A 24,372-nucleotide genomic window follows, 5' to 3' on the forward strand; every position below is an offset into this window, starting at 1 on the left:
TGTGCTGAACACACACAGAATGCACAAGGAGAAGCTTACTCAAGAGACAAGAAGAGTGATGGAGGCCAAAAACGTTTCTTTGATGGTTTCTTCTTCTTCTTCCACACTCTTTACAATATACACAAAGTATAGATAAGATACAACATAAAGAAAAGTGGCCTACTAAGTCAGACAATTCATAACCGACTACACTAGTTGACTGCTGGCGCTATAACTATGCCAGCTATAAATAGGTGTAACAACCTGAATATAATAGGTAATGAGTCAGTGGCCATGTGAGAGTCATAATGACGTGTCTAACCAGGTATTCCATCATCAATGTCCACATGTGTTGAGCTTGTCATCTCAACAGCAATTACACTAGTAGACCCAGATTCCCCTCTCCCAGCTAAAAATTCCAAAGGACAGGCAACAACGAAGGACAAAGGCAAGAAAATGGCAACCACCAAGAAAAAGAAGTCTCCAAGGTCCAAACAAAAGGGGCCCAAAATGAAGGGCATGCCTAAGCTTTCTCCATTGAAATTCAGTCCATCCCCTCTAAAGCCAAAGGAGAAAAGAGTGCCTGAGGTAATTAAGTTCTTTGAGTGACTAAGAAAAACACCTACTACTAAGAGGAAACTAGTGATGACGAATGAAAGTATGAAAGATGAAGCAACTTTTTTCAAAGAAAGAGAGAAGTCTTAAGGATGGAGAAGCTATAGATCAAGGAGAAGCTAAAGAATAGCTGGAGGATGGAGAAGCCAAAGATCAAAGAGAAGCTAAAGAATAGTCTTATAATTACCAGTTTGTCTATTTGTACTAAAATAACAGTCCCCTTGTGCATACACATGTACTACAATATTCTAACCCAAAATGTAATGATATGTCATTTTGATCTTACCCATGAAAGACGATTTTTTGTTCATAGAATCATAGAGAATTATAAAGCTTGTACCAAGTCTTTCCTATTAAATTGTACTGTAATTTTTTAACTCATGATATAATGAAATCATTTTGGTCCACAAATGACAATTTGTTATTCATAGAATCACTGCAAAGCTTATACCAATATTTTTTAAATAGTACTTATCAATGTGTATAATTCCATGTCTCTGACAGTAATATTTGTGAGCAAAAGAAAGATTCAAAATTATTTATATATGCATATTTATGGTTCAAAACTCACAACACTAGGAGGCAAACAACTCATACATGATACAGAACTCTCAGCTCTTTTTCCAATTATAGCACGATTTACCTTGAATTTATATCCAGGAGTAACATTCTCTAGAAACTCCAAGGTGTCTCTTGCATCCTTAAGACTCCACTTTTAAGTAATGTTCACCTCTTTTACTTCTTGTGCGGTAATAACTTGCACTATAAGTTTCAATGTCTTACAATCAATATCTGACTCTAAAGGAACCCAAGCACCCAATCTAAGTTTGTAGCTTTTGTAATCAAAACTATCATAAGAGATTATCGAGATAAATTATAGGATAAACCCAATGATTGAGGGCACACATTGCACCTTATAAAGTCACCTTTGTGGTCAGATTCCTTGACTTTCCAACATAGACCTAAAATTTTGTCCAAATCTTCCTTTGAAAATTTTCAATTTAGCCATGAAACCTTCGTTTGTTGTAAACATGCTTTTTTAAAGCAAGCTACAAAAACATGCAAGGCCAAAAACCACGATAAGTGTACTCTTCTCAAGATCCCTCCAAGAGTCATAGCCTTTTGAAAATCATGAGCAATCTTAAGTTTAAAACTCTCCATTGTTGCTTCATCAAGCATCTCCCAATCCAAAGATGAGAGGCTTGGTAACTGCAGATCTTCAAGATATCCATATACATCTGCTCTTGAAGGAACCACATATTGTGCATAATACACAAAAAATTCACTTTCATGAAAAAAAACCGTGGTCTGATCAGCATAAATAATGTCTGCAAATTCTTTATGAATGGCATGGAATGTTCCGCTAGGCTCTCCACAAGTTGCCACTCGAAACTTGTTGATGGAAAGATATCTACAACCAACAATTCATTATTTAGCATATGCTTTAAAAAAAACCATATACTCACATAGACCTTACAACTCAAACTTACAGTGTGCTTGCAAGGAAAAACATTCATGTGGAGCCAAGTGCATATCTCTAGCCACATAAACATGTTGCACCAAAGCAAACCAGCCTTGAGGCATGGTTTTGAAGGCAAAGATACGTCCCTTCCAATGATATTTGATATCCCCTTATTTTGTTTTTTTCACTCTGTGAGAGCCCCTGCAAGATGGTGGCATTGGAATCCAATCATTTATAGTAAATGTTTTGGGCTCCCATTCTCCATTTGCGCTCTTTCTATACATCATGCAAGAGTTTATGGAATGAGAAGGACACCTTGTGGGGCGCCATGTAAAAGACAAAGAGTATGCAGACAATGTACAGAGAAAGAAACCTAAAGAGAGAGGTGAAGGAGACAAATTAAAAATACTATAAGCGCCAAGAACTTTGAAAATTCTCATAATTTGCAAAATGATCTTAAATAACTTAACTTTGTCATGTCTTTGTCAAAGGTTTTAACAACTTTTATTAGTTAATAGGGACCATTGGGACACCAAAACTTGTCAGGGTTTGAAGATTTCGACTAAATAGGAGGGGAGAACCACAAAATGAACTCTACTATCTCAAAAGCAGAGGAGACAAGAATACCAATTCTTTGTCAACGTGGCAAAATCTCTTTGGCCCTTTCCTTAATCCACAGATTAACAAAAGTATTATTTTTAACGTTTTTTGATCCTAATGTATAGCAGCGTCATCGTCTATGGGGTATGACGAGTGAGTATATCAAGGACCTTCTCGCATAGCTCGAAAGAGCAAAGAAGGAAAAGAAGACAACTGTGGCTGAATTGGAGGTTGAAAGAGAAGCATTGGTGGTAGCCTTCCAACTAGATAGGACTCGCCAACTAGTAGGGTACCGAAAGAAAATCTATGAGCTAAAGAAAAATCTTAAGGCCACGGAAAAGGAAGAAGAAAATTGGCAAAAAATGCTCAAGGAAGAAAGGCAGGAGCTGATATGCTTACAAAGGGAGTACAATCCCATTCTCATGCAACATAAAGAATTAAGAGAGTTGTTGAAAAGGATAGAAGAGGCAACGGAAAAACTTGAAGTAGATGACACAAAAAAATCCCAAAAAGAAGAAGAGCATCGAAGAGAAATGGAGGTAATGGAGCATAAGATGCTAACAGAGGTGAAAGAGCAAGAAAGGTTGGAAATGGAAATTGAGCACTTGGAAAAAGAGAAAGAAGAAGAAATCCAAAGGTGGAAAGAGCAAGAGCCAAGGATGGTGGCCTTAATACAAAGGCAAAATGAAAGCCTAGAGGAAATAAAGAAAAAACAAGAGGGATGGGTAGCCAAGAGCGAGGAAAGAGTGAAAGACTTGGCAAGCCATCTAGCCCATGCTGAAGGCAATAAAGTGCAAGTAGAGAGCAAGGGAGAGGCTGTAAAGATGAGAATGGAAGCCCAACAACATGCCTTCATTAGCACCATTTTAGATGTCATGTAGCTAGAAGAGGAGGAGGCCATTGAAACCTTAAAGAAGAAGTTCGAGATACCCACAGAGCTATAAGGCATGGCTTGTGTGTCTAGGTGCAAGAAGCAAAAACTAGCCTAAGCTAGCAAGAGCAAAGGGAGTACCTGCTAAGGGTAGGACTAATAGCTCAAGAGGTGGAATTTTTGGGGTGTAAGGAGGAATAGGGACCATAGGAGCCTGCAAGAGGAGAAGATCAGCAAGTGCCACACATACCGAAGGAGGGTTAGATTTTGAGGTAGGAAAACAAGAAGAAAAACAAGTCCCATAGCCTAGCCCCTATGATCTGAAGTACAACAAGAGGTCCCACAAGAAGACCCAATGCCAGAGAGGAAAGCCAAAGCTAGAAAGAAGAGAGAAAAGATGTTGGAGCAAATACAAAGAAGGATAAGCACCCCTAGCAATCCTGGAAGCTTCTATCCCACAAAAAGAATGCTTTCCTATCAACTCAAACATGAAACTTGTAGTGTGGGAATAGTGGGAAAACAAGTGCAAGCCCTTTGAGTTTACCTTTTGATTCCCACCCGCAATGAGCTGAGTGAGATCCCCTAGAGTGGTGGAAGAGGCGATAAACATGGGTAGAAGACTTGGGGACTGATGTAATGATCAAATAGAAAAGAGCCCAACACTGTGGAGGACAGAGTCACACGACTATTGGGAAGATAAAGTTATAGAGGTGCCCAAGACTGTGAAGAGGTACAAGTCATAGCCAAAGTGGAGGAGAATAATTTGGGATGGGAACACGGATGCATGAAGGTCATTATGAACACCCTACGCTATGAGAGTGTTGTATCCAAGAAGGGTAGGAGTGGACTTTAACTTTGACATCCATAGTCATTATGATTTTCCTAAGGTACATAATGTAAATGCTACTAAGCAAGAGAAAGCCCTTACATTCTCTGAAGGTGGCCTAGGGACCTCCATCTCCCATTTCCTTAGTGAATTCTCTTATTGCCTCGATCCTGCTTTCATTACAACTTGTAACTACCTTAGGCTACTTAGAGTTTTGCTTAAGCAATATCCTACCTCTCATGAATATCATCTACCACCCTTGTTTTTTGATTTGAATGCCAACATAGAGCCGGGCAATGGCTAGACTTATGATGTGAGCCACACTTCTTCTATCCTTTTGCATGGCCCTACTAGAGGAGGACATGAACGACAACTAATTCACTAGATGTAATCATCCTTTCTTGTCCACAACCCCTCTGAATGTATGTATGAATATAAAGGACTACATGCAAAGTAAAAACTTCCTTAGTAAGTCCCTCAAGCGCCCAACCTCTTCCTCCCACGACCAAGAACACAAGGACTAGTTCTTCATGTACATTCAAAAAAGAAAAGAAAAAGATAACACGAAAAAGAAAAAGAGAAAAAAGAAAAAGACAAGAGCAAAGAAAGAAAGAAAAAAAAGTAAAAAGCAAGAAAACACACCTCACTTCATGAGTGCCACAATCACTGCACCTAGGGGTCCTCAAGTTAGGCACATTTGGTAGCCTTGGTCAACTAGCTCCATCCCTAACCCCCTAGCCTTGAAAGGCAAAAAGGATAGAGTAAGAGAGCACGGAGGTGAGAGCTATGGTGGATGGAGCAAGAGCAAGAAAGAGAGAGACTCTAAATGTGGAAACTCCAACCATCACAATGTGTGACCGGCCTTTCTTTTATTTAAATGTCACTTAAAGAATAAAGAATGAAGTGATAGTGATGGCCGCTTTTGCCATCGGTAGTATGTAGGTATGGTTATTGTTAGTGTAGTAATACACAGGCGGCTAGGCAGAGGTGCCTTTACCCCCAACAACCTCCCACTTAAAGGAAAATCTACCTTAGTGAGGAGTAAGAAGAAAAAAGAACAAAAGACAGTATAACATGTACATAGATACAAGAGGATGAGGAAAGACATCATCTCATCCAATGCCCATCAACTTCCTAAGGAAGGCAAAGTGCTCTGTAGAGAGGCTTTTCATGAGCAAGTCCATAGGATTTTGGTTAGTTGAGATGTTGACAAGGTCAATAGACTTGTCCTCAACGACCCCACGAATGAAGTGATACCTCACCTCAATGTTTTTTGTCTTCATGGAAGACCGGATTCTTGGCTAACTGGATAGCACTCATAGAATCCAAATGCAGTGTAGGGATAACATCTACAATACCAAGGTCACCAACCAAATGACCCAACCAAATGGCCTGCTTGCAAGCCTCAGTGGTGGCTACAACATACTTGGTCTCTATAGTAGAAAGGGCCGTGCATTTTTGCACCTTGGACATCCATGAAACAACACCTCCAACAGAAGTGAACACATAGCCAGAGGTGGACTTCCTAGTATTTGCATGTCTTGGATAGTCATAGTCACTATAGTCCACAACTCCTGTATCCATATGCACATATTAGCAGTGCCCTTTAGGTACCTCATAATACCCTTCACAGCATCCCAATGCCTCTTACCAGGTGTAGCCATATAACATGCCACAACACCAACTGCAAAAGCAATATCTGGATGGGTGGCTATCATGGCATACATAATACTACCCACTATGGATGCATAGGGAATCTTGGCCATCTCAACCGTCTACTCATGTGTCTGCAAACAATTGGCCTATGATACCTTCACATGAGAAGGCGATGAGGACATCTAATAAGCTTTACATCCTGCATACAGAAGCGCTTAAGGACTTTATGAATGTACTATCTCTGTGATAGATAGAGTAGTCCTTGATGCCTATCATGCGTTATGCGCATACCAAGAATATGATAGGTCTATCCTAGATCTTTCATCTCAAAGCTCTTATTGAGCTGAGCCTTAAGAGCATCTAACTCATCATGAGCTTTCTCTACAAAAGTATGTCATCTACATAGAGTACCAAAATCAATAAAGATCCATCATGGGCTTTCTTCATGTACAAGCATAGATCCATAGCACTATAGATGTAGCCTTGTGACTGCATAAATGCATCAAACTTATGATACCATTCCCTAGGTGTCTGCATCAAGCCATAAAGACTTTTCCTCAATCTATAGGTCTTCCTTGCCAGGATCTGCAAAGCCCTTAGGCTGCTCCATGTAAATCTCATCATGCAAGTCCCCATGTAAGAAAGTTGTCTTGACATCCAATTGATACAAGTCCAAGTCAAGCTGTGCAGTGAAGAAGCGTAGGGTGGTTATCTTAACCACAGGAGAGAAGACCTCATCAAAGTCAACACCATGCTCCTGCTTAAAACTCTTTGCTACCAATCTGGCCTTGTATGCCGGCTTGGGGTGTCCAAGGGTACTTTTCAACTTGTACACCCACTTGCAAGGCAAAGCCCTCTTGCTAGTATGCAAGGAAACCAAATCCCACATATGATTCTTATGCAACGAGTCAATCTCAGACTACATATCTCTCTCCCAGGAGTGACTGTCACTCCTGCGCATAGCCTCATCATAGGTGAGAGGCTCTTCTACATCTATAACCAATACATAATTTATGGAGGGCTCATAGCGGTTAGGAGGTCATCTATCTCTAGTAGAATGCCTCAATCAAAGCTATGCTGCCTATTCAATATCCTATGTAACATCCTATCTAACATCATGTCTAACATCCTGGCCATGAGTATTAGCTGGTGCAAGCTGTCTAGCTAGTTGTGCGGGAGTAGGGGGCTCCTCTTAAAAGATAACCTTGTGTATCTCAATAACTTTCTCAAGCTGCATATGCATTTTGTCCTCATGGAACACAACAACATGGTTGTGGATCACTTTCCATGCCTGTGGATTGCAAAGACGATATCCCATCTCACCTACATCTCCATAGCCAATAAAAATGCATTTCACACTTTTAGGATCCAACTTATTGTGTTTATCCTTGGGCACATGGCAAAAGGCCTCACATCCAAAGACACACAAATGAGCATATGAGATAGGCTTTCTTGTTCATACCTCCTCAACAACTTGGAAGTCAATACCACTACAAGGTGACCTATTGATAAAATGCACGGCAATAGAGACTACCTCAACCCAAAAATACTGTGGTAAGCTTGCTTGGCTAACTATACTGCGGACCCTCTCCTGGATAGTCCTATTCATACACTCAGCCATACCATTCTAGGGAGGGGTGTAAGGTGCGATCATCTGATTCTTAATATCCCGCTCATCACAAAAGTGCTCAAAGACACACCAGATGTACTTACCCCCATTATCAATCCTTAGGCATTTCAACCTATGCCTAGAGTGATTCTCTACTAAAGCAAAAAAATGTTGAAAGATGGCCAAGACATCAGATCTCTGCTTTATGAGATAAGCCCAAACCTGACATGAATAATTATCAATAAATGTGACAAAGTACTTCGCATCCCCTAATGACTGACAGGGCATGGGTCCACATACATCTGAATTTACAAGAGCCAAAGGCTCACCCATGCGTGAAATACCAGACTTTTTATGTGAATTTCTAGTCTATCAGCCATATAAATAATGATCATACGACTCAAAATGCGAGTAGTCAAAAGATGGAAGATATTGCAAAGCACTAAGCATTCCCATAAGTGACATATGCCCGAGACAAGCATACCAGAGAGATACATGTGGGATAGAACCTATTAACAAAACATAGTCAATAGTACCAGATACAACCAAGGGGTAGAGGCTACTAGACTTGGCACCTCTTGCAAGAACAAGCTGCCATGAGTTGTCTTCCATACACAATCACCAAAGCATATACGATAACCTGCATCATCAAGCTGCCCAGCAAACATAAGGCTTTTAGTCAATGTGGGTACATGACATACATTATGTAGAATAAAATTGCTACCAGAGGGAAATTGTAGAGTGACATAATAGCAAGAGACAAATCATCACCTAAGCGCACAATATTAGATACACTGCAATAGGTATGAAACCACTCATAGTAGGGGGTCAAATGAAAAGACGCACCCGAGTCCAAAAGCCAACGTTGTGCATGAATAGACTGAGCCTAGGCATCACATGAAGAGGCTGCTGGACTCTCAGGTTGCATGACATTTATCTCCTCAATCTTTATGTTGAACTTTGTAGGTATAATGCCGTGATCATTGGATTTCTCATGTACTTTTCTTTCCCCTTTTCTTTGCGCTTCTCATCGTGTATCTTATGGCACTACGGCCGTATGTGTCATGTCCCACAATAATGGCATGTAAGATCAAACTTATGTCCACAAGACTTTCTGCACCTACATGACTTAGACTGGGACTTCTAAGAGTCCTTTCCATGACGATCATTATCTTTCTTGCCACTTTTGCCACCTCTAACAGATAAAGCATGTGAATTGCGAAAAGCATAATTATTTTTTCTATTAATTTCTTCAGTCAAACGAGCACTCTCTACATCTTGCAACTTATGCCCATCAAGTTTTCTGGTACAAATCACAGTGAGAAATACATCCCAAGACTCAGGTAAAGTGAGCAGATAATGGAATCCCCTCCATGCGGAGATCCATCAACTGTTTAAGCCAATACATCTGTGAATCAAGGTTCTGTTTTGCATAAAGTTCCTAAATCTTTTCCCATAAATTACAGGTACTCTGATCTTCATCTTCAACAACATTATTATGGACCTCTTCAAAGAGTGATAAAATGATAATGGACTTGCATAGTGCATCTAAATCAGCCCAATCATCATCATCCATATTCTCGGGTTTAATATCTTTATTTCTTAGTGGCTTAATCTACAATTCATGTACAAAAACCTTCCATATTTGAGATTTCCAGTAGCCATAGTTGGTGCCATCCAACTTGGTAATGTTAAACAAATCCGTATCTTTGAGATGACCAGCCATAATGAGTCAAAAAGAGGTAGACTATGCAAAAGATAGCCTACTGTAATTAGCAGTAAATAGGCCAAAACCACTGCCAAAATAAGTGAAAATAAGAGAAACTGCTAGAATTGCCAACTGTCCACCAAATAGTACCAAAAGCACATCAAAAGAACATGATTAAGCTCAATAAATACATAACAATCTGCATAAAACAACTTGCTATAAAATAAATGACAGTTGTGAGTAAATGAGAGCAAATAGTGAGCTAATAGATATCCAATGACAACAATGACTGCAAAGTCCAATCCCGCATCAAGCAGGCACAACAAAGGCACTATGATAGCCAATGAACATGAGCCAAATACCCAAATGTGCCAAGAGAGTTCGTCAATACAACCGATACATCCCCTGAGTAATAAGCAAGATGTACACACCATTGACAAGACTTGGCAAAGGTCGGTGTATGCTCAATGAAGATGGATCAAATCATCTCATAAGCATCCAAGAGTAGGCATAGAAGCATCTACCAGGAAAATATCATAGTCAAGGACACGTAAGAGATCCTAGTCTCAAATCTCAAGAAATAGCTCAAATGCATAATCTGCAAGCTCTAGCTAAATCCAAGATCATAAGCATAAAGCTCCCAGTGGCAGAAAATCCAATGGCAAATGAGCAACCAAGCTCAGAGATAGCATATAAATGTATAAGGCATCTCATAGCCAAGACCGTACATCATGAGAGCACCAAGAGCATGTAAGCGGTCAAGCATCTGATATCATCCAAGTACATCATGTATGAACCCAAGTCAATCTCTGACAAGCCAAGAAACATCCAAAAGAGATTCCAAAGTATCCAAATACAAGCCCAACTGAACCTCCAAGTGGCAAAGAAGCTCAAACAATATAGGTAGCATGCATCAATGGCATATGCTTCAAAGCATGTACCAACAGGTCATGCATAGACCATAGGTATAATCTCTATCACAAAGCTAGTGTAGACCAATGTCAACTAAGTGCCAACCGATACAGAGCTCAAACGAGGCTCAAAATTACATTTCGGAACCATCCAAGACATTTTCCAACCTCCATTTGCATCCAAATAGTCATAACAAGCATCGGAAAAGCACCCGAGAACAATAGGCATAAATAACCCGAGTTAAATAACTTCATCCCTGCTCTATTACAACAATAAATTCATTGTCAAATTGAGCATAAATAGGGCCAAATTTAGCACCAAATCAATGGCATATCATATGCATAGCTTCCCATAACATCCGGGCATGATTCTGGTACCAAATGGCATCAATAGCTAGTACTAAGCAAGCATAAATATCAAATGCTAATGTAGCATTGATTGGGGATGCTTGTGAACTGTTATGATAATCCTGGACTAAAGTATATCACACTCAAATATCAATGCCAAGCTCAATCCTTCAATGCCATGGTTGAAGCATGCTCCTATGCCTCAAATGAGACCTTTGTGTGGTGCCAATGGCCTAAAGAGGTGCTAGAGATGAAGGCCATATTTTTTACAAGCTAAAAAAATGGTGCAACCTGCTAAAATTGTGTTTTTTATGTTGCTAAGGGATCTGGGCACTACTTGATGGTTAGGGAGCTTTTATGGCTCCCAAAGAAGAGGCCTCAATAAGCATAGAAGACAGAGAGCTCAGTTCCAAACCTTCATGGGCTATGAGCCATGGCTGCCCTATTCTTCAAACCCTATGGACTGAAATAAAGAGTGAAATGAGAGCTCCAATACCTGTAGATGAATGCTTTGAGGTTGCCCAAGAAGTCCCAATGCTTGCCCGAGAAGGATGAGACCCCCAATCGAAAGCTTGAAAGGTGTGGCTATGGTTGCCAAGAGTGAAGACAAGAGTGTAGATATTCGAATGAATGAATGCTAAAGGAGTGCCCAACCACATTCAAGACCTTGAAGAGCCAAGCTCTGATACTAGTTGAGAGGTGAGAAGGATCGAGCAAGAGAGCACAAAGGTGAGAGCTATGGCGGAGGTGAGAGAGACTCCAAATGTGAAAACTCCAACCATCACAATTGGTGATTGGCCTTCCCTTTATTCAAATGTCACTAAAAGAATAAAGAATGAAGTGACAGTGATGAGCGACCACTACCTGCAGTGTTTAGGTGCAAGTACTATTAGTGTAGTAATATATGGGCGGCTAGGCAAAGGTACCTTTATCTCCAACAAGCCCTTTTTCTTCCCACTTCACGCATTTAGAGTACATTAAGGGCAGGACATACCTAGAGAGGTCACACTCACCTATGGTTAGAGACATGTCTCCCTAAGCTACACCCACCGCATCTTTCCTATGCACGAACTAGGTCTTCAAGTGTGGGACAACACTCCAAGCTTACATGCGGTGTCGACCTAGCTCCTAGTTCCATTGGCATAGACACAATGCATTGCATGGTGAGATAGGCACACACCAGACAACCCATGCCTAACCAGCGACTTCAGAGGCCCCATCACCCACTCAATATACTCTTGATCTGCCACAACCTCAACCATTTTGACATGCTTCTCTTCCATGTCCAATCCCCACAAAAGCCCCATCATCAACTCACATGACCACACTTCAATCGCCTGAGCCCTCATCAACAAAGTCCCCCAAGTGCCATGGGATTAGCACTCGACTAAGGGGGGGTAATATTAACCCTAGTGTAAGACAAAGAAAAAGAAAGCAAACTTCAAGATAAAGAAAAATAAAGCAAAATTTTTCCAAGAAAATTCAAAAATAAGGAGCAAAGTGAAAAAGGTGGCCCGACAGAAGGATAAAAGGAGAAAATGCCAAAAATGCAAGGACAACCTTAAAAGTCTAAATAAAGGCAAATGTGCTTTTTAAAATGTAAAGGTGTCCCCCAAATTTTTGTAAAAGAGCGCAAGGTTCCCTCATGTGCAAGTTATAGGGAGTAGATGGGTATAGGTGAAGAGATAATGTAAATAGAAGGGAATAGGAAAAGAGGACCTTGGCAAGATGGCCAGTCATGCAAAAAGGGGGATGGGTGCCCAAAGGGATAAGGACATGTATAAAAGCCAAAAAGTGAATAGAGAAGCTCGTTCTTTGTTTGTGGTGGCAAAAGTGGCTCTCCTCTTCTTCTCTTCTTCTACTTGCTTGCTTGTGCTCATGCTTAAGAGAGGGAGTGTGAGAGTGTAAGGGAGCGAGTGTGTGACCGTAATGAAGTAAATTATCAACATGAGAGTTGAAGCCTTTTCCAAGTATAAACTTTGTAAATACTTGAGCCAAGAGAAAAGAGGACTTAGAATTTAGTGTAAAAAGACAATAAGTGCTAATGTAGCATCATTCTTTGGCATTATCAAAATTTCATCATTTTTGTCTTTCACATTCTTGTACTTTGTTGATAGTCCATGGCTACATTGTGCTATGGTAATGGAAGAAGTTCCATGGCATGGCCATGCTGGAATCTCAGTTTGGTTTATTTCCTGTTATTTGTAGCTTAGAATATTTTTATTTCTTATTCATTTCCATTGTTAGATTAGACTTCTTTTACATTGGTATCAGAGCACTAGTTTAGATCCTGACAGAAGTCATTTTCATGCATTAGATTTAGTTGCAGTAACTAGGGAGTGAAAACCGTAGTTAAAATTTAGTCATAGGAGCTAGTTCTTTCATAGCCGTGGTCTGACATGGAGATCTATCACAAACCATGACTAAGATGGAGGTTCTTGGCATGAACCAGTGGATAATGGCGGGTTCCGACCAATTTGGTAACTCGTGACCAAGTTTTGGACCAAAAATCGGGGTAAGTTGGACAAAATGAGGGTTACAGGACTTAGTTTGGTTCAAACTTAAGTTACTTTTCAAGAACAGGGGTTTCTTCCCTTTCCTTTCAAGCTTCTCTCAAAAATCCATGGCCAAAGGCTGATCAAAATCTCTTGCCCGTGATCACTATCATGCAAAAGGACTTCATAGCCTTGTTCTCCATCTCTCAAGCTTTCCATGGAATGGTGGAATGGCACACTATGCTTCATTTTTGACCAGGAACACAGCAGTAGGCAGCAACGTGAATTGCGCCTGCTGCATATTCATGCCTATTTCTTGCCAAAAATGAGCTATGGAGCTCAAATCATTCATGATTAAGACTCTAAAGCACTTGCCAAGTGCACTCCTTAAAGCTTTGGCAAGATTTCTCTCTATTGTGGACTTTCCTCTCTCCCATGGAACCCTATTATTGACAGTTTTGGACAGCAACAAAGAATCTCTGATTTCTTGAAGCAAATGAAGGGAGTATTGGTGGAAAATCACTCCTAGAGCTTGCTTATGCACGTGGCTTCAATTCATTGTCAACATTGAAGCATATTTGGGTTTATTTTGATCTATGGAAGCTTTGGATAGGTTGTATCTTCAATGTCAGTGAAATTATTGGTTCTCTTGCCAATAATTGGATTTTTTAGCTTATAATTGGAGTTATTCTCTACCATCTTCCATGTTCTTCATCAAATAGAAGAATATTATTCCTTCATCAACCATTCTTGAAGCATGGAGCGACAATGGAGTCCATATGAAGCTGGGAGCTTATGCTACATTGAAGCATGCTAAAATTGGGATTTCTTTGGATCTTTATAAGCTGAAGATAGTCCATCATTGTGTGGGGGATCTACATCAACTATATTCTTCATTTACAAGCATAAAAGGTATTTTCAATCATCTTTAATCTCTCCCTTCTGAATCCAATTGCTGAGCTAATCCAATTGATGAAAGAGGGATTAAAATGATTCATAATTCCAATCATTTTCTTAAAATATGCTTCATGAACAATCCATTTAGTTTTCCTAGTGATTAATCACTAATTGATCACTTACATTCATTGAAATAATCACTTTCAATGCATCTAATTCTCACCTATTCTTCTCTAACCCCCTGCCATTGAAATGTTTGCTTCTTGTTTCATTGCCATGAATGAAAACTTTTGCCCAATGGTAAGTGAAATAAAGGTTGTAAAGCAATGAGTCACTGCTTCAGGTATTCCTTACCTAATCCCGCTTCATTTTTAGTCCAATTTCTTCCAAGCTCATGCATATCATGAAATGATAATCAAATACTTTCCAATACATGCATTTCATGCTGTCTTCTTAATCTAGCATTGATCTACCATGTCTATACCCACGAGGAAAAGTGGATGCCATGAAAGTTAGTAGGACAAAAGAGAGGTGCCCCTACAGACAAGGACCCTGAAGGGGAGCACAAACTGGCTTGAGAGGGAAATTTAGACACCCCTCAAGTCTCAGATCCCACGCATTTAAAGTTTACGTGCATGTACCACTTCAAAAGCACAAGAATTTATCCTTCTGCATGGTGTATTTGGCATGGGATACATGATATAAACGAAAATGTATGGCAACATAATGCAATGCAATTGGCAAATTGGGACAAAGTTATGCTGAGCAAGATGTATGCTACTTGTGGCATTTGAAACTTGGGTTAGCAATAAAGAGTTGGAGCAGAGATTTCACATTGATTGGATCCTTATTTTGCAGTATATAGTGGGACTTTTCAATCCTTTGGTTTACTTGCAGAGGTTATTATCAATGTGGACAGATGTATGGAGTTCCTTTGCAGGTCTACATAGTTTGTACATGCATGAAATAGATGGTACAAGTCATTAAATGACTAGAATAGAGCATTCACAAGTTGCAAGAAATTCTAGACAACTATAGTAAATTGCTTACAAAATTTTTTGTGCCTAACCATTTTCAACACTTGATAGCTCATTTGAAAGGGGACATCCTAAGCTTTATACAGAGCCAAGAAGTTGGTCATTTGGATCTTTAGAACTCAAGATATTTGAGTTTTTCTTTTGCTGTACACTCAGGAGAGGACGTCACCTATGGCAAAAAATAAAAGAAAGGAACCCATTATGGATACCATCAATGAAGGTTTAAAGGACTATCAGCTGGATAAAGAGCATGAAGCTTCACAAGAGGCTATTTACCTTGAGAACCATAATAATGAGGAGCTAGAGATAAGTTAAATACATGTTGCAATAAACAAACAAGTGAATGGGGTTGGCACTACTAATGTCTCTACTGATTCTAACAGTTTTCAACAACTCTCCAATGACATAAAGGATATGAAATCGGGCATTGACAAGCTTGTGGCTCTCTTGAGTGAGAGGATATTACCTACAGCTATTCCAAATGCTCCAAGTCTTCCTATTGTCCAAGAGCAATCAAAATCCACAACTCCTAAAGTTGTTGGGTACTTTGAAGTTGGAGAGCCATCAAGAGCTCAACCCTCTCATTTTCAACCTCAATCTCAGTCTCTTTATCAACCCAAGGCCTACACTAGCCCTCATGGAGAGGATTTGGAAGATAAAATCATGCTAATTCAAGGCTTGATGATGACACACATGGATGCCATCCTTTTTACAAGTATTTTTATGAACAACCATCTACTATCCCTAAATCCACACATGAAGAGAAAGCTAAAGAACAAAGGTCTTATCATGGTCAAGAAAGTGGAGGTAATAATCCTCATGGATAGCACCCTTACAATGGACATGGTTGTGTGAATTCAGTTCCAAAATCTTATGGATAGAAACACCATGTCAATAATAATCATGTATATAATCAGCCCTCTAAACAAGGCCCTCATTCAAATCAGTTTTGGCCTTATCAAATGAGTGGACAACAACCACCAATGAATACCACACCAAATATACACTCTCCAATGTATGGACATCAAGTCTATGGACAGCCTCATGTTGTTGGCAACTCTTTCTCTCCACCATAAGGACAATTTAATCAGCCAAATGGGTTTGCAAATATTCATGGACAGCAACAACCATATGTTCATGGAACATGGAGTAATGATGATCAAAGGCAAAATTCTTTTGGTCCAAACTTTTACGGATAGCAACACAATAATGGCCAATCTTATCAATATGAGTGGGAATACAAGGAGAAAATAACAATTTCTAATTTCAAGGGTGAAAATCCATCCCCTACCGAATTAGAAGAATGGTTTGACAAGCTTGAGATGTATTTTTCTTTGTATCCTAGACGCAAGAATGCCAAGATAAAATTTACAGCCCTATATTTTGAAGGATATGCACACACTTCGTGGCAATACATGTCAAGGATTGGTAATGAATTCTTAACATGGGATGCATTAAAGAAGGCAATGATCGAAGTCTTTGTGTCTCCTATTGAAAAAGAGAAGTTGGAGAAGAAGTGGTATGCTTTTGAGCAAAGGGGATTAACAGTTAGAGATTATTCTAACCAATTCCTTCACCTCTCCATGTATGTGGATGGAGTATCAGACAATGCTAAGTTGAATAAGTACATATTTGGTCTTGAATCTTCTCTATCTTCGGAATTGGGAGCTATGAAACCATCCTCTTTACAAGCTGCCCTACAATTGGCTAAAAGGTATGGTAAAAAATACAAAAGTTTTCAGCAAAGAACAGGGCAACATTTTCAATCAAACCATTCCACTAGAATTGTTGCAAATTATGGGTAGACAAAGACTGAATTTCAAAGGAGGAGGGAAACCAACAAATACCTACAGTAAGATCCCTACATTTCCTACTGTTTATGGACCAAAATAGGGTAGTAATTTCAGATTTAATGCTGAAAATATATCAAATGGAAAGAGGACTAAAATTAGTGAAAAAAATCAGCTCCTATGCAAGAAAAGCATGTGTCTAATGACAAGCTGAAGGACATGTATGCGAAAGGTCTATGTTTCAAATGTGGGGAGAAATGGTCTCCCTATCACAAGGCAAAATGCAAAGCCAAGAATGTCAAAGTGAGCATGATCTTTGAAGAGGAATTGGATGTTGAGGCAAATGAAGACAATCTATCTCAGCTTGATTGCTTATCTACTCTTGAGGAGACACATGACCATGATGAGGATTGCTATGAAGAATTCTATGACCCTATGGATGGTTTTTCATTCGATCACCGGGTGGTTACTTCATAGATGATGCTTTGAAAAATTTGGATTCATTGAAGCTTTGTTCTATCTCCCATGATGCATGGAATGATTCCAAAAGGGACAATACATTACGCCTTAAAGGCTACATTAATGGAAGAATTGTTCATATTCTTATTGATACTGGGAGTACACATAGCTTTGTTAATACACGCTCTCTTGATGGGCTGAAGTTGTATACACAAGAAATGCCTTCATCACTAAGAATCCAAGTAGCAAATGGAGCTTATGAGAGCAGTAATCAGATTTGTTCCAATGTTTCTATCACTTTATCATCATCTTGTATCACTTCAGTGAATCTTATTGCCTTGAAGATGGGTCCCATTGATGTCATACTTGGTTGCATTTGGCTGAAAAGTATTGGCAAGTTTACCATGGATTTGAATAGGTTGCAAATGGAATTTCAATGGTATGGATAGCAAGTTACTCTTCAAGGGATTGAAAAGAAGAAGATAGAGGTGATCAACACCAAGAAGATTAAGAGAGAGATCAATGCAAAGGCATGTATGTTTACCCTTCTTTTGTCAAAGATTGACAAGGATCAGCCCTCTACTCCGTCAAAAGATATGGATCATTGTCTTTGCAAATTATTGGAAGAGTATGATGATTTATTTCAGCCACCTACTTCTCTTTCTCCAAAATGTGAAGTGGATCACCCCATCAACTTGCTTCCAAATACCAAGCCTATTAGTAAACCTCCATATCGCCTTTCAAAGGTGGAAAGAGAAGAAGTTAAGCACCAAGTAAAGGAGCTACTTGAAATGGGTCTTATACAATCAAGTCAATCTCCCTTTCTCCTGTTCTTCTAGTCAAGAAGAAGGATTGTTCATTCCGCATGTGCATAAATTATCGGGATTTGAACAAGGCCTCTATCAAAAATAGGTATCCAATACCAAGGATTGATGATCTCTTGGATGAATTGAAGGATGCCAAGGACTTTTCAAAGATTGATTTGCGGTCGGGATACCACCAAATACGCATGAAGGAGGGGGATGAATGCAATACTGCATTTAGAACCAAAAGGGGATTGTATCATTTCATGGTTATGCCCTTTGGTCGTTCAAATGCTCCGGCCACATTCCAAGCTTTAATGAACAAGATACTTTAGTCACTTTTGTTCAAGACAGTTTTAGTGTTCTTTGATAACATATTGATATATAGCAAGGACAAAAAAGAGCATTTACAGCATGTAAGAGAAGTTTTTGATATATTGAGGAGTCACAAGTTGTTTGCTAAAGCAACCAAATGTATATTCATGGCCAAAGAAGTAGAATACTTGGGACATATTGTTGGAGAAAATGGCATCAAGGTTGACCTGAAAAAGGTCCAATGTGTGAAAGATTGGCCTACTCCAACAAATACCACTTCATTGAGGGGTTTCCTTGGTTTATCTTCTTTCTACCAAAGATTTATCAAGAATTATGCTCATGTGGCTGCACCATTGACCGATAGGTTAAATAAAGAAGCTTTCTTTTAGGATAAAATAGCCGAAAAAAGCTTCAATGGGTTGAAGCAACTCCTCATTTCAGCACCCATTTTAGTTTGTCCCGACTTTTCTAAGGTCTTTGTGATCTATGCAAATGCTAGTGGGAAGTGATTGGGGGCTGTTTTAGCCCAAGAACATGGTGTCATTGCATATAAGAGCAAAAAATTTGATGAAAAAGAGAGACAAATGCATGTATATGAGCAAGAGATGATACGTATACTACATGCAATTAAAAAATGGCATCACTACCTCTATGGAAGTCACTTTAAAGTGAAAAGTGACCATAGGGTGTTGAAGTACTTTCTCTCACAACCCAACTTGTCTCCTAAACAAAGAAGGTGGTTGGCAACTCTTCAATGATATGATTTTGAGATAGTATACACAGCTGGAAAAGACAATGTAGTGGCGGATGCCCTCTCTAGGATGTGGACATGTAGTGTATCTACCGTCTCCACTATATATAAAGATCGGATAAATGACATACAAGAGGAATATATGATGGAGAAGCATGTTGCCATAATATTACAGAAATTATAGCAAGGGGTAAATGAAGAATATCCAAAATTTAAATGGCATAATGGGCTCTTATGGTACAAAGGAAAGGTCTATTTGATCCCTCAAAGCAATTTTAGGTTGAAAGTCCTTCAAGAAATGTATTCTTCACCGTTGGCTAGTCATCTTGGTCACTTTAAGACTTTTGACAAAGAAGGTGGTTGGCAATTCTTCAATGATATGGTTTTGAGATAGTATACACAGCTGGAAAAGACAATGTAGTGGCAGATGCCCTCTCTAGGATGTGGGCATGTAGTGTATCTACTGTCTCCACTATATATAAAGATCGGATAAATGACATACAAGAGGAATATATGATGGAGAAGCATGTTGCCATAATATTACAGAAATTATAGCAAGGGGTAAATGAAGAATATCCAAACTTTAAATGGCATAATGGGCTCTTATGGTACAAAGGAAAGGTCTATTTGATCCCTCAAAGCAATTTTAGGTTGAAAGTCCTTCAAGAAATGTATTCTTCACCCTTGGCTGGTCATCTTGGTCACTTTAAGACTTTTGACAAAGTGCACAAGAGTTTCTATTGGAAAGGTCTATAACGAGAAGTAAAGGAATATGTTTCTCATTGCTTGGAATGTTAACAAAATAAAGATTCTTCTTTATTACCAGCCGGTCTCCTTCAACCCTTGCCTATCCCACAAGGAAAATGGACCGATATTTCAATGGACTTCATTATGGGCCTTTCTAACACAAGGCATGGTTAGAATAGCATTTTTGTTGTGGTGAATAGACTTACCAAATCAGCCCATTTTATTCTAACCAAGACACAATTTTCAGTAAAGCAAGTAGCCAGTCAATGCATGAAAGCAGTGTTCAAGTTACATGGTATGCCTTTGAGGATAGTGTCGGATAGAGACACTAGATTCATGGAAAATTTTTGGAAGTGTTTGTTTACTTCTATGGGCACTACTCTTACCCCTAGTACAGCTTACCACCCTCAAACCAATGGTCAAAACGAAAGGGTTAATTGATGGGTGGAAGTGTACTTAAGACACTATTGTCATGACGTGCAATCATCTTGGGATACTTGGTTGCATCTTGCTGAACTTTGCTACAACAATACATATCATATTAGCATTGGGATGGCTCCTTTTGAGGCTCTCTATGGATACAAGGTTCAAATTCCTTCAGCCATGTTTCATGAAGATGTGAATCCATAAGTGAAGGATGAATTAGAAGGAATGGAAATGCTTATGAAGCAATGTAAAGAAAACATACGAAAGGCACAAGATGTCATGAAGTCCTATGCTAATGATAGGTGGAGGCACATGGAGTTTGATGTTGGAGATTGGGTCTTCTTGAAGGTGCCCAAGACTTTGTAAAATTTGATAGAGGCACATGGAGTTTGATGTTGGAGATTGGGTCTTCTTGAAGCAATTATTAACATGAGAGTTAAAGCCTTTTTCAAGTATAAAATTTGTAAATACTTGAGCCTAGAGAAAAGAGAACTTAGGGTTTAGTATAAAAAGGCAAGAAGTGTTGATGTAGCATCATTCTTTGGCATTATCAAAATTTCATCCTTCTTGTCTTTCACATTCTTGTACTTTGTTGACAATCCATGGCTATGATAATAGAAGAAGTTCCATGGCATAACTATGCCATGCTGGAATCTTAGTTTGGTTTATTTCCTGATATCTGTAGCTTAGAATATTTTGATTTCTTGTTCAATTCTATTGTTCGATTAGACTCCTTTTACAATGACAATGAGGGACCGTGGTGGAGAAGCTCTCTATCTTCTCCTCTCTTATTCTCTTCTCTTCTTTTCCCTTCTCTTACGCGTGCAGCTATATCTTATTGCGAGAACACCCACACCATGTTTTCTTCTCAAACATCGGTTTAATCTAGCATAAATAGATGCTACCCAAAAGTAGAGGCACAGGCATGCAGATCTAGGTTCACAAAGCCAAATCTCTTTATAAGTAAAAAAGCCCATCAAGGGCCCAAGGTGTTTTTTTAAAGAAGTAAAAGCCCAGAAGGGCCTTGGACATGTGGAAAAAGAATGAGGGCGTACAATGGTAATTAATGGATGTGGGAAAAGAATTGAGTTAAGAGTGGATCATCATATCGTCATGACTCGCACGTGTGGCATCGAGAGAACTTGGAGTGGAACAACTTGAACGTTGTTCGTTACCATGGGAGCGTGGCAAAGCTGGAATGCTAAACAGCACAAAGACCGGCAGGATCCGCATTGGTGAGGATCCATGGATGCGCCAAAACCTTCTCAAGGGGCAGCCTCTTGGACGAGTCTTTCACCAGCAGCTGAGGCAAAAACACCCACATCACCATGTGATCGATCCTTGAATTAAGACAGGCAAGTGCAAACGATGTACCTTGTGCCCATCTAGTACTTCTTACAGATACTGTTGCGATCTCTCTTGCAATCTTAAGTGCATTCTGAAATGCCATCAGGTATTTTCAAACAACCACCCTACCATGTGACTGATCCTTGATTTAATGCATACAAGTGCACAAGACCTCCCTTACACCTAGCACTTCACAACAAGTTAAGAAGTACAAGTAGAACCTATCAATCACTTTGCACAGATACTGTAAATGCCATCATGCTCTGAGTTCATATCAGCAAACCTGACTGATCAGATCTTTAGCTTGAGGTGAGATCAAAGGTTTTGCAGGAAACTTGAGATCGACCTTGACAATCCTGCATATTTATCTCCGATAATGAGCATGGTATGTATATGGTTAAGGGTTTTAGCCTGAAAAGAGACAAGCCACATATACCTTCTGTATGTGTCAGAGTGTTTACTAGCTTCAAATGGGGGTGACCCATAAAGGAATTCATAGCAAAGGACACCCAAGCTCCATATATCCACTCCAGAATCATGCTCTTTGCTCTCCACTGCAAGCTCAAGATTACATATCAGAAAATTTGTGGTAAGTTGATGGTGAGTCTTATACAATATGTGCCTTCAACCCATTTGCTAATTCATTCCTTGGTTGCATATAGCAATGCACACATACCCATCTCTAATGGAAGTAATTTAGTATTCCACATTACAGAATGCATGACTTTCACCCATGATAGGGAAATTCATTCCTTGTTTACATAAAAATGCACACATACCCATCTCTGGTGGAAGGTAATCTAGTGTTCCACACATTGTTTTCCTCTTGTTGAAGGTGTGAACTGACCATCCAAAATCAGCTATCTTCAGATCTCCCTGAAATTTCAAGGAAACCATCTGAATGAGGTTACTCTTACTCAATGCAACCTGCTAAATGTTTTGAGCAGTACTGTTCTGGACCTTTAGGCCAATCAGCAAGTTTTCTGGCTTAATATCCCGATGTATGACGCGCTTTGTATGGCAATAGATCAAGGCCCGGGTCAATGATGCTATATACTGCAAATAAAACCACCATATAATGAGTTGAATTCACATTTTGAGACAGGTAAAGAACCAATGAAGCTACAAAAAGCATGATGCAGAAACTGTTACCGTAGCAGCTCTTTTCTCGCTGAATGCTCTGCATCGTTGAAGCTCTTTGTACAGCTCACCCTTGGCAGCATACTCAAGTATTAGATACACCCGGCTCTGGAAGGACACATTGTTATTGGTTGTCTAAATAAGTCAGGAGATAGACAAGTTCATACAGCAAGTGCTCCACAATGACAAAAACTGAACAATTGATGTAATGCTCTTATAGAATTAACACATGAGAACAGAGATACCACCCAGGTGAGAAGTGCACACATGAGAACTGACAAACCTGATCATAGAAGTACCCATAGAGTCGCAGTATATTTGAATGACGGAGATGACTTTGGATCTCAATCTCGCGTCGCAATTGATGTTCAACGTGAGATTGCTGCAACTGATGCTTGAAAAGTACCTTCAAAGCGACTATGTACTTGCTCTGCTTACAAAATGAGAAATCCTCAGTCTGGTTTGGTAAGTAGGCATCAAGGTCTGATTGACTTATACTGTTATTGCATGTGGAAATTGGAGATGAAAGCAAACCAAACCGTTTTCTCTCTTGCCAGATACACGTTCCCAAACTTGCCTCTCCCCAAGGGCTTTCCAATGTCAAAATCATCCAGGCTCCATCTTTGTGTTTCCGCACTACTGCTGTTCTCTTCAATGTTAGGCAACGAAACTCTAAAGTCCTGCATGGCCACATTTCTTCAAGGTTTCATAACCATGAACTTACCTCAAAGCCCAGAACCTCAATTACATTCAAAACCATGTATGTAGGTAGCTCTCTCAAAAACCTCCATAAAGTTTCAAGTAAATATGGGGAAACAAGCTAAAAACGAGTTCCTTCATCAGATACAATCTTGTAACCTGACATGTTCCTGCATGATTCTACTAAGTAATCGCAAAGAAGCTATAAATAGAGCTACATATGATGAAACACTGCAGATAAGGAAGGCAAAAAGATGGAATCGGACCTTTGATTCAGACTGAGATCGGATCTCTGGAGGAGCCACCATGGCTGATTATCCTACTTGGATATGTGTGTCTTGGTTATCGTCTTCTGTCTACAGCGCCAGAGCTGCTAAACGAGTACTCCTCTCTTCACAGCCTTGTTCTTTCGGCCGCTTTGGTGTACATCCCCAGCGCCATGCAAGAGGAGAAGTCCAAATGCAGTAAAAGAGAACACAGAGAGAGAGAGAGAGAGAGAGAGAGAGAGTGTGTGTGTGTGTGTGTGTGTTTGTGAATTCTCGTTTTCGAATGCGTTAAACGGTCGATTTGTGACCGGCACTGCCAGTTCCCAACCGTTATAGTAGTGTTAAAAGCTTCATAAGAGTGAGGTCACGCGCAGACCTACTAAACCTTTTACATGTCAAATACGTAAAGTTTGTAACGTCTGACATGCTTTTTTTCTTTCTTACTTACTAAATATATAACCACCTTTACGTTTGAATGCAAATACAGACTAAGCGTGTGGCAGCATTCTAAGGCTCTCTTATTTTTATTACGTAACATTAAAGTAATTAATATCCATATAAGTTATTAAATATTAAAATGATTAATTGCTTTAAGTAAATTAGAGTAATCAAATA

The 24,372-nt window shown here is 39.5% G+C and overlaps 1 protein-coding gene across 2 annotated transcripts; it reads right to left on the reverse strand.

Moving 5' to 3' along the window:
- Positions 1–1,562: 1,562 nt before the first annotated feature.
- Positions 1,563–24,055, reverse strand: LOC148022550 (serine/threonine-protein kinase Aurora-2-like). Of its 2 annotated transcripts, none has more exons than XM_087695085.1 (9): positions 23,758–24,055; positions 23,332–23,472; positions 23,076–23,222; positions 22,805–22,900; positions 22,613–22,708; positions 22,432–22,528; positions 22,089–22,206; positions 21,936–22,008; positions 1,563–2,005 (listed from the first exon to the last, which is right to left on the reverse strand). In XM_087695085.1, the coding sequence occupies exons 1-9, from the start codon at positions 23,797–23,799 to the stop codon at positions 1,958–1,960; spliced, it is 858 nt and encodes a 285-aa protein (XP_087551211.1). In that variant the 5' UTR covers positions 23,800–24,055; the 3' UTR covers positions 1,563–1,957. The 2 variants fall into 2 exon arrangements, with proteins under 2 accessions (XP_087551211.1, XP_087551210.1); XM_087695084.1 differs by lacking the exon at positions 1,563–2,005 and adding an exon at positions 21,248–21,608 and having other exon boundaries at positions 23,758–24,051.
- Between the last annotated feature and the right edge of the window lie 317 nt (positions 24,056–24,372).

This window comes from Lygodium microphyllum, chromosome 16 (genome assembly GCF_053477565.2).
Source record: "Lygodium microphyllum isolate KBCC chromosome 16, Lygodium_microphyllum_v1.1.10, whole genome shotgun sequence".
In the NCBI taxonomy this organism is placed as follows: Eukaryota; Viridiplantae; Streptophyta; class Polypodiopsida; order Schizaeales; family Lygodiaceae; genus Lygodium; species Lygodium microphyllum.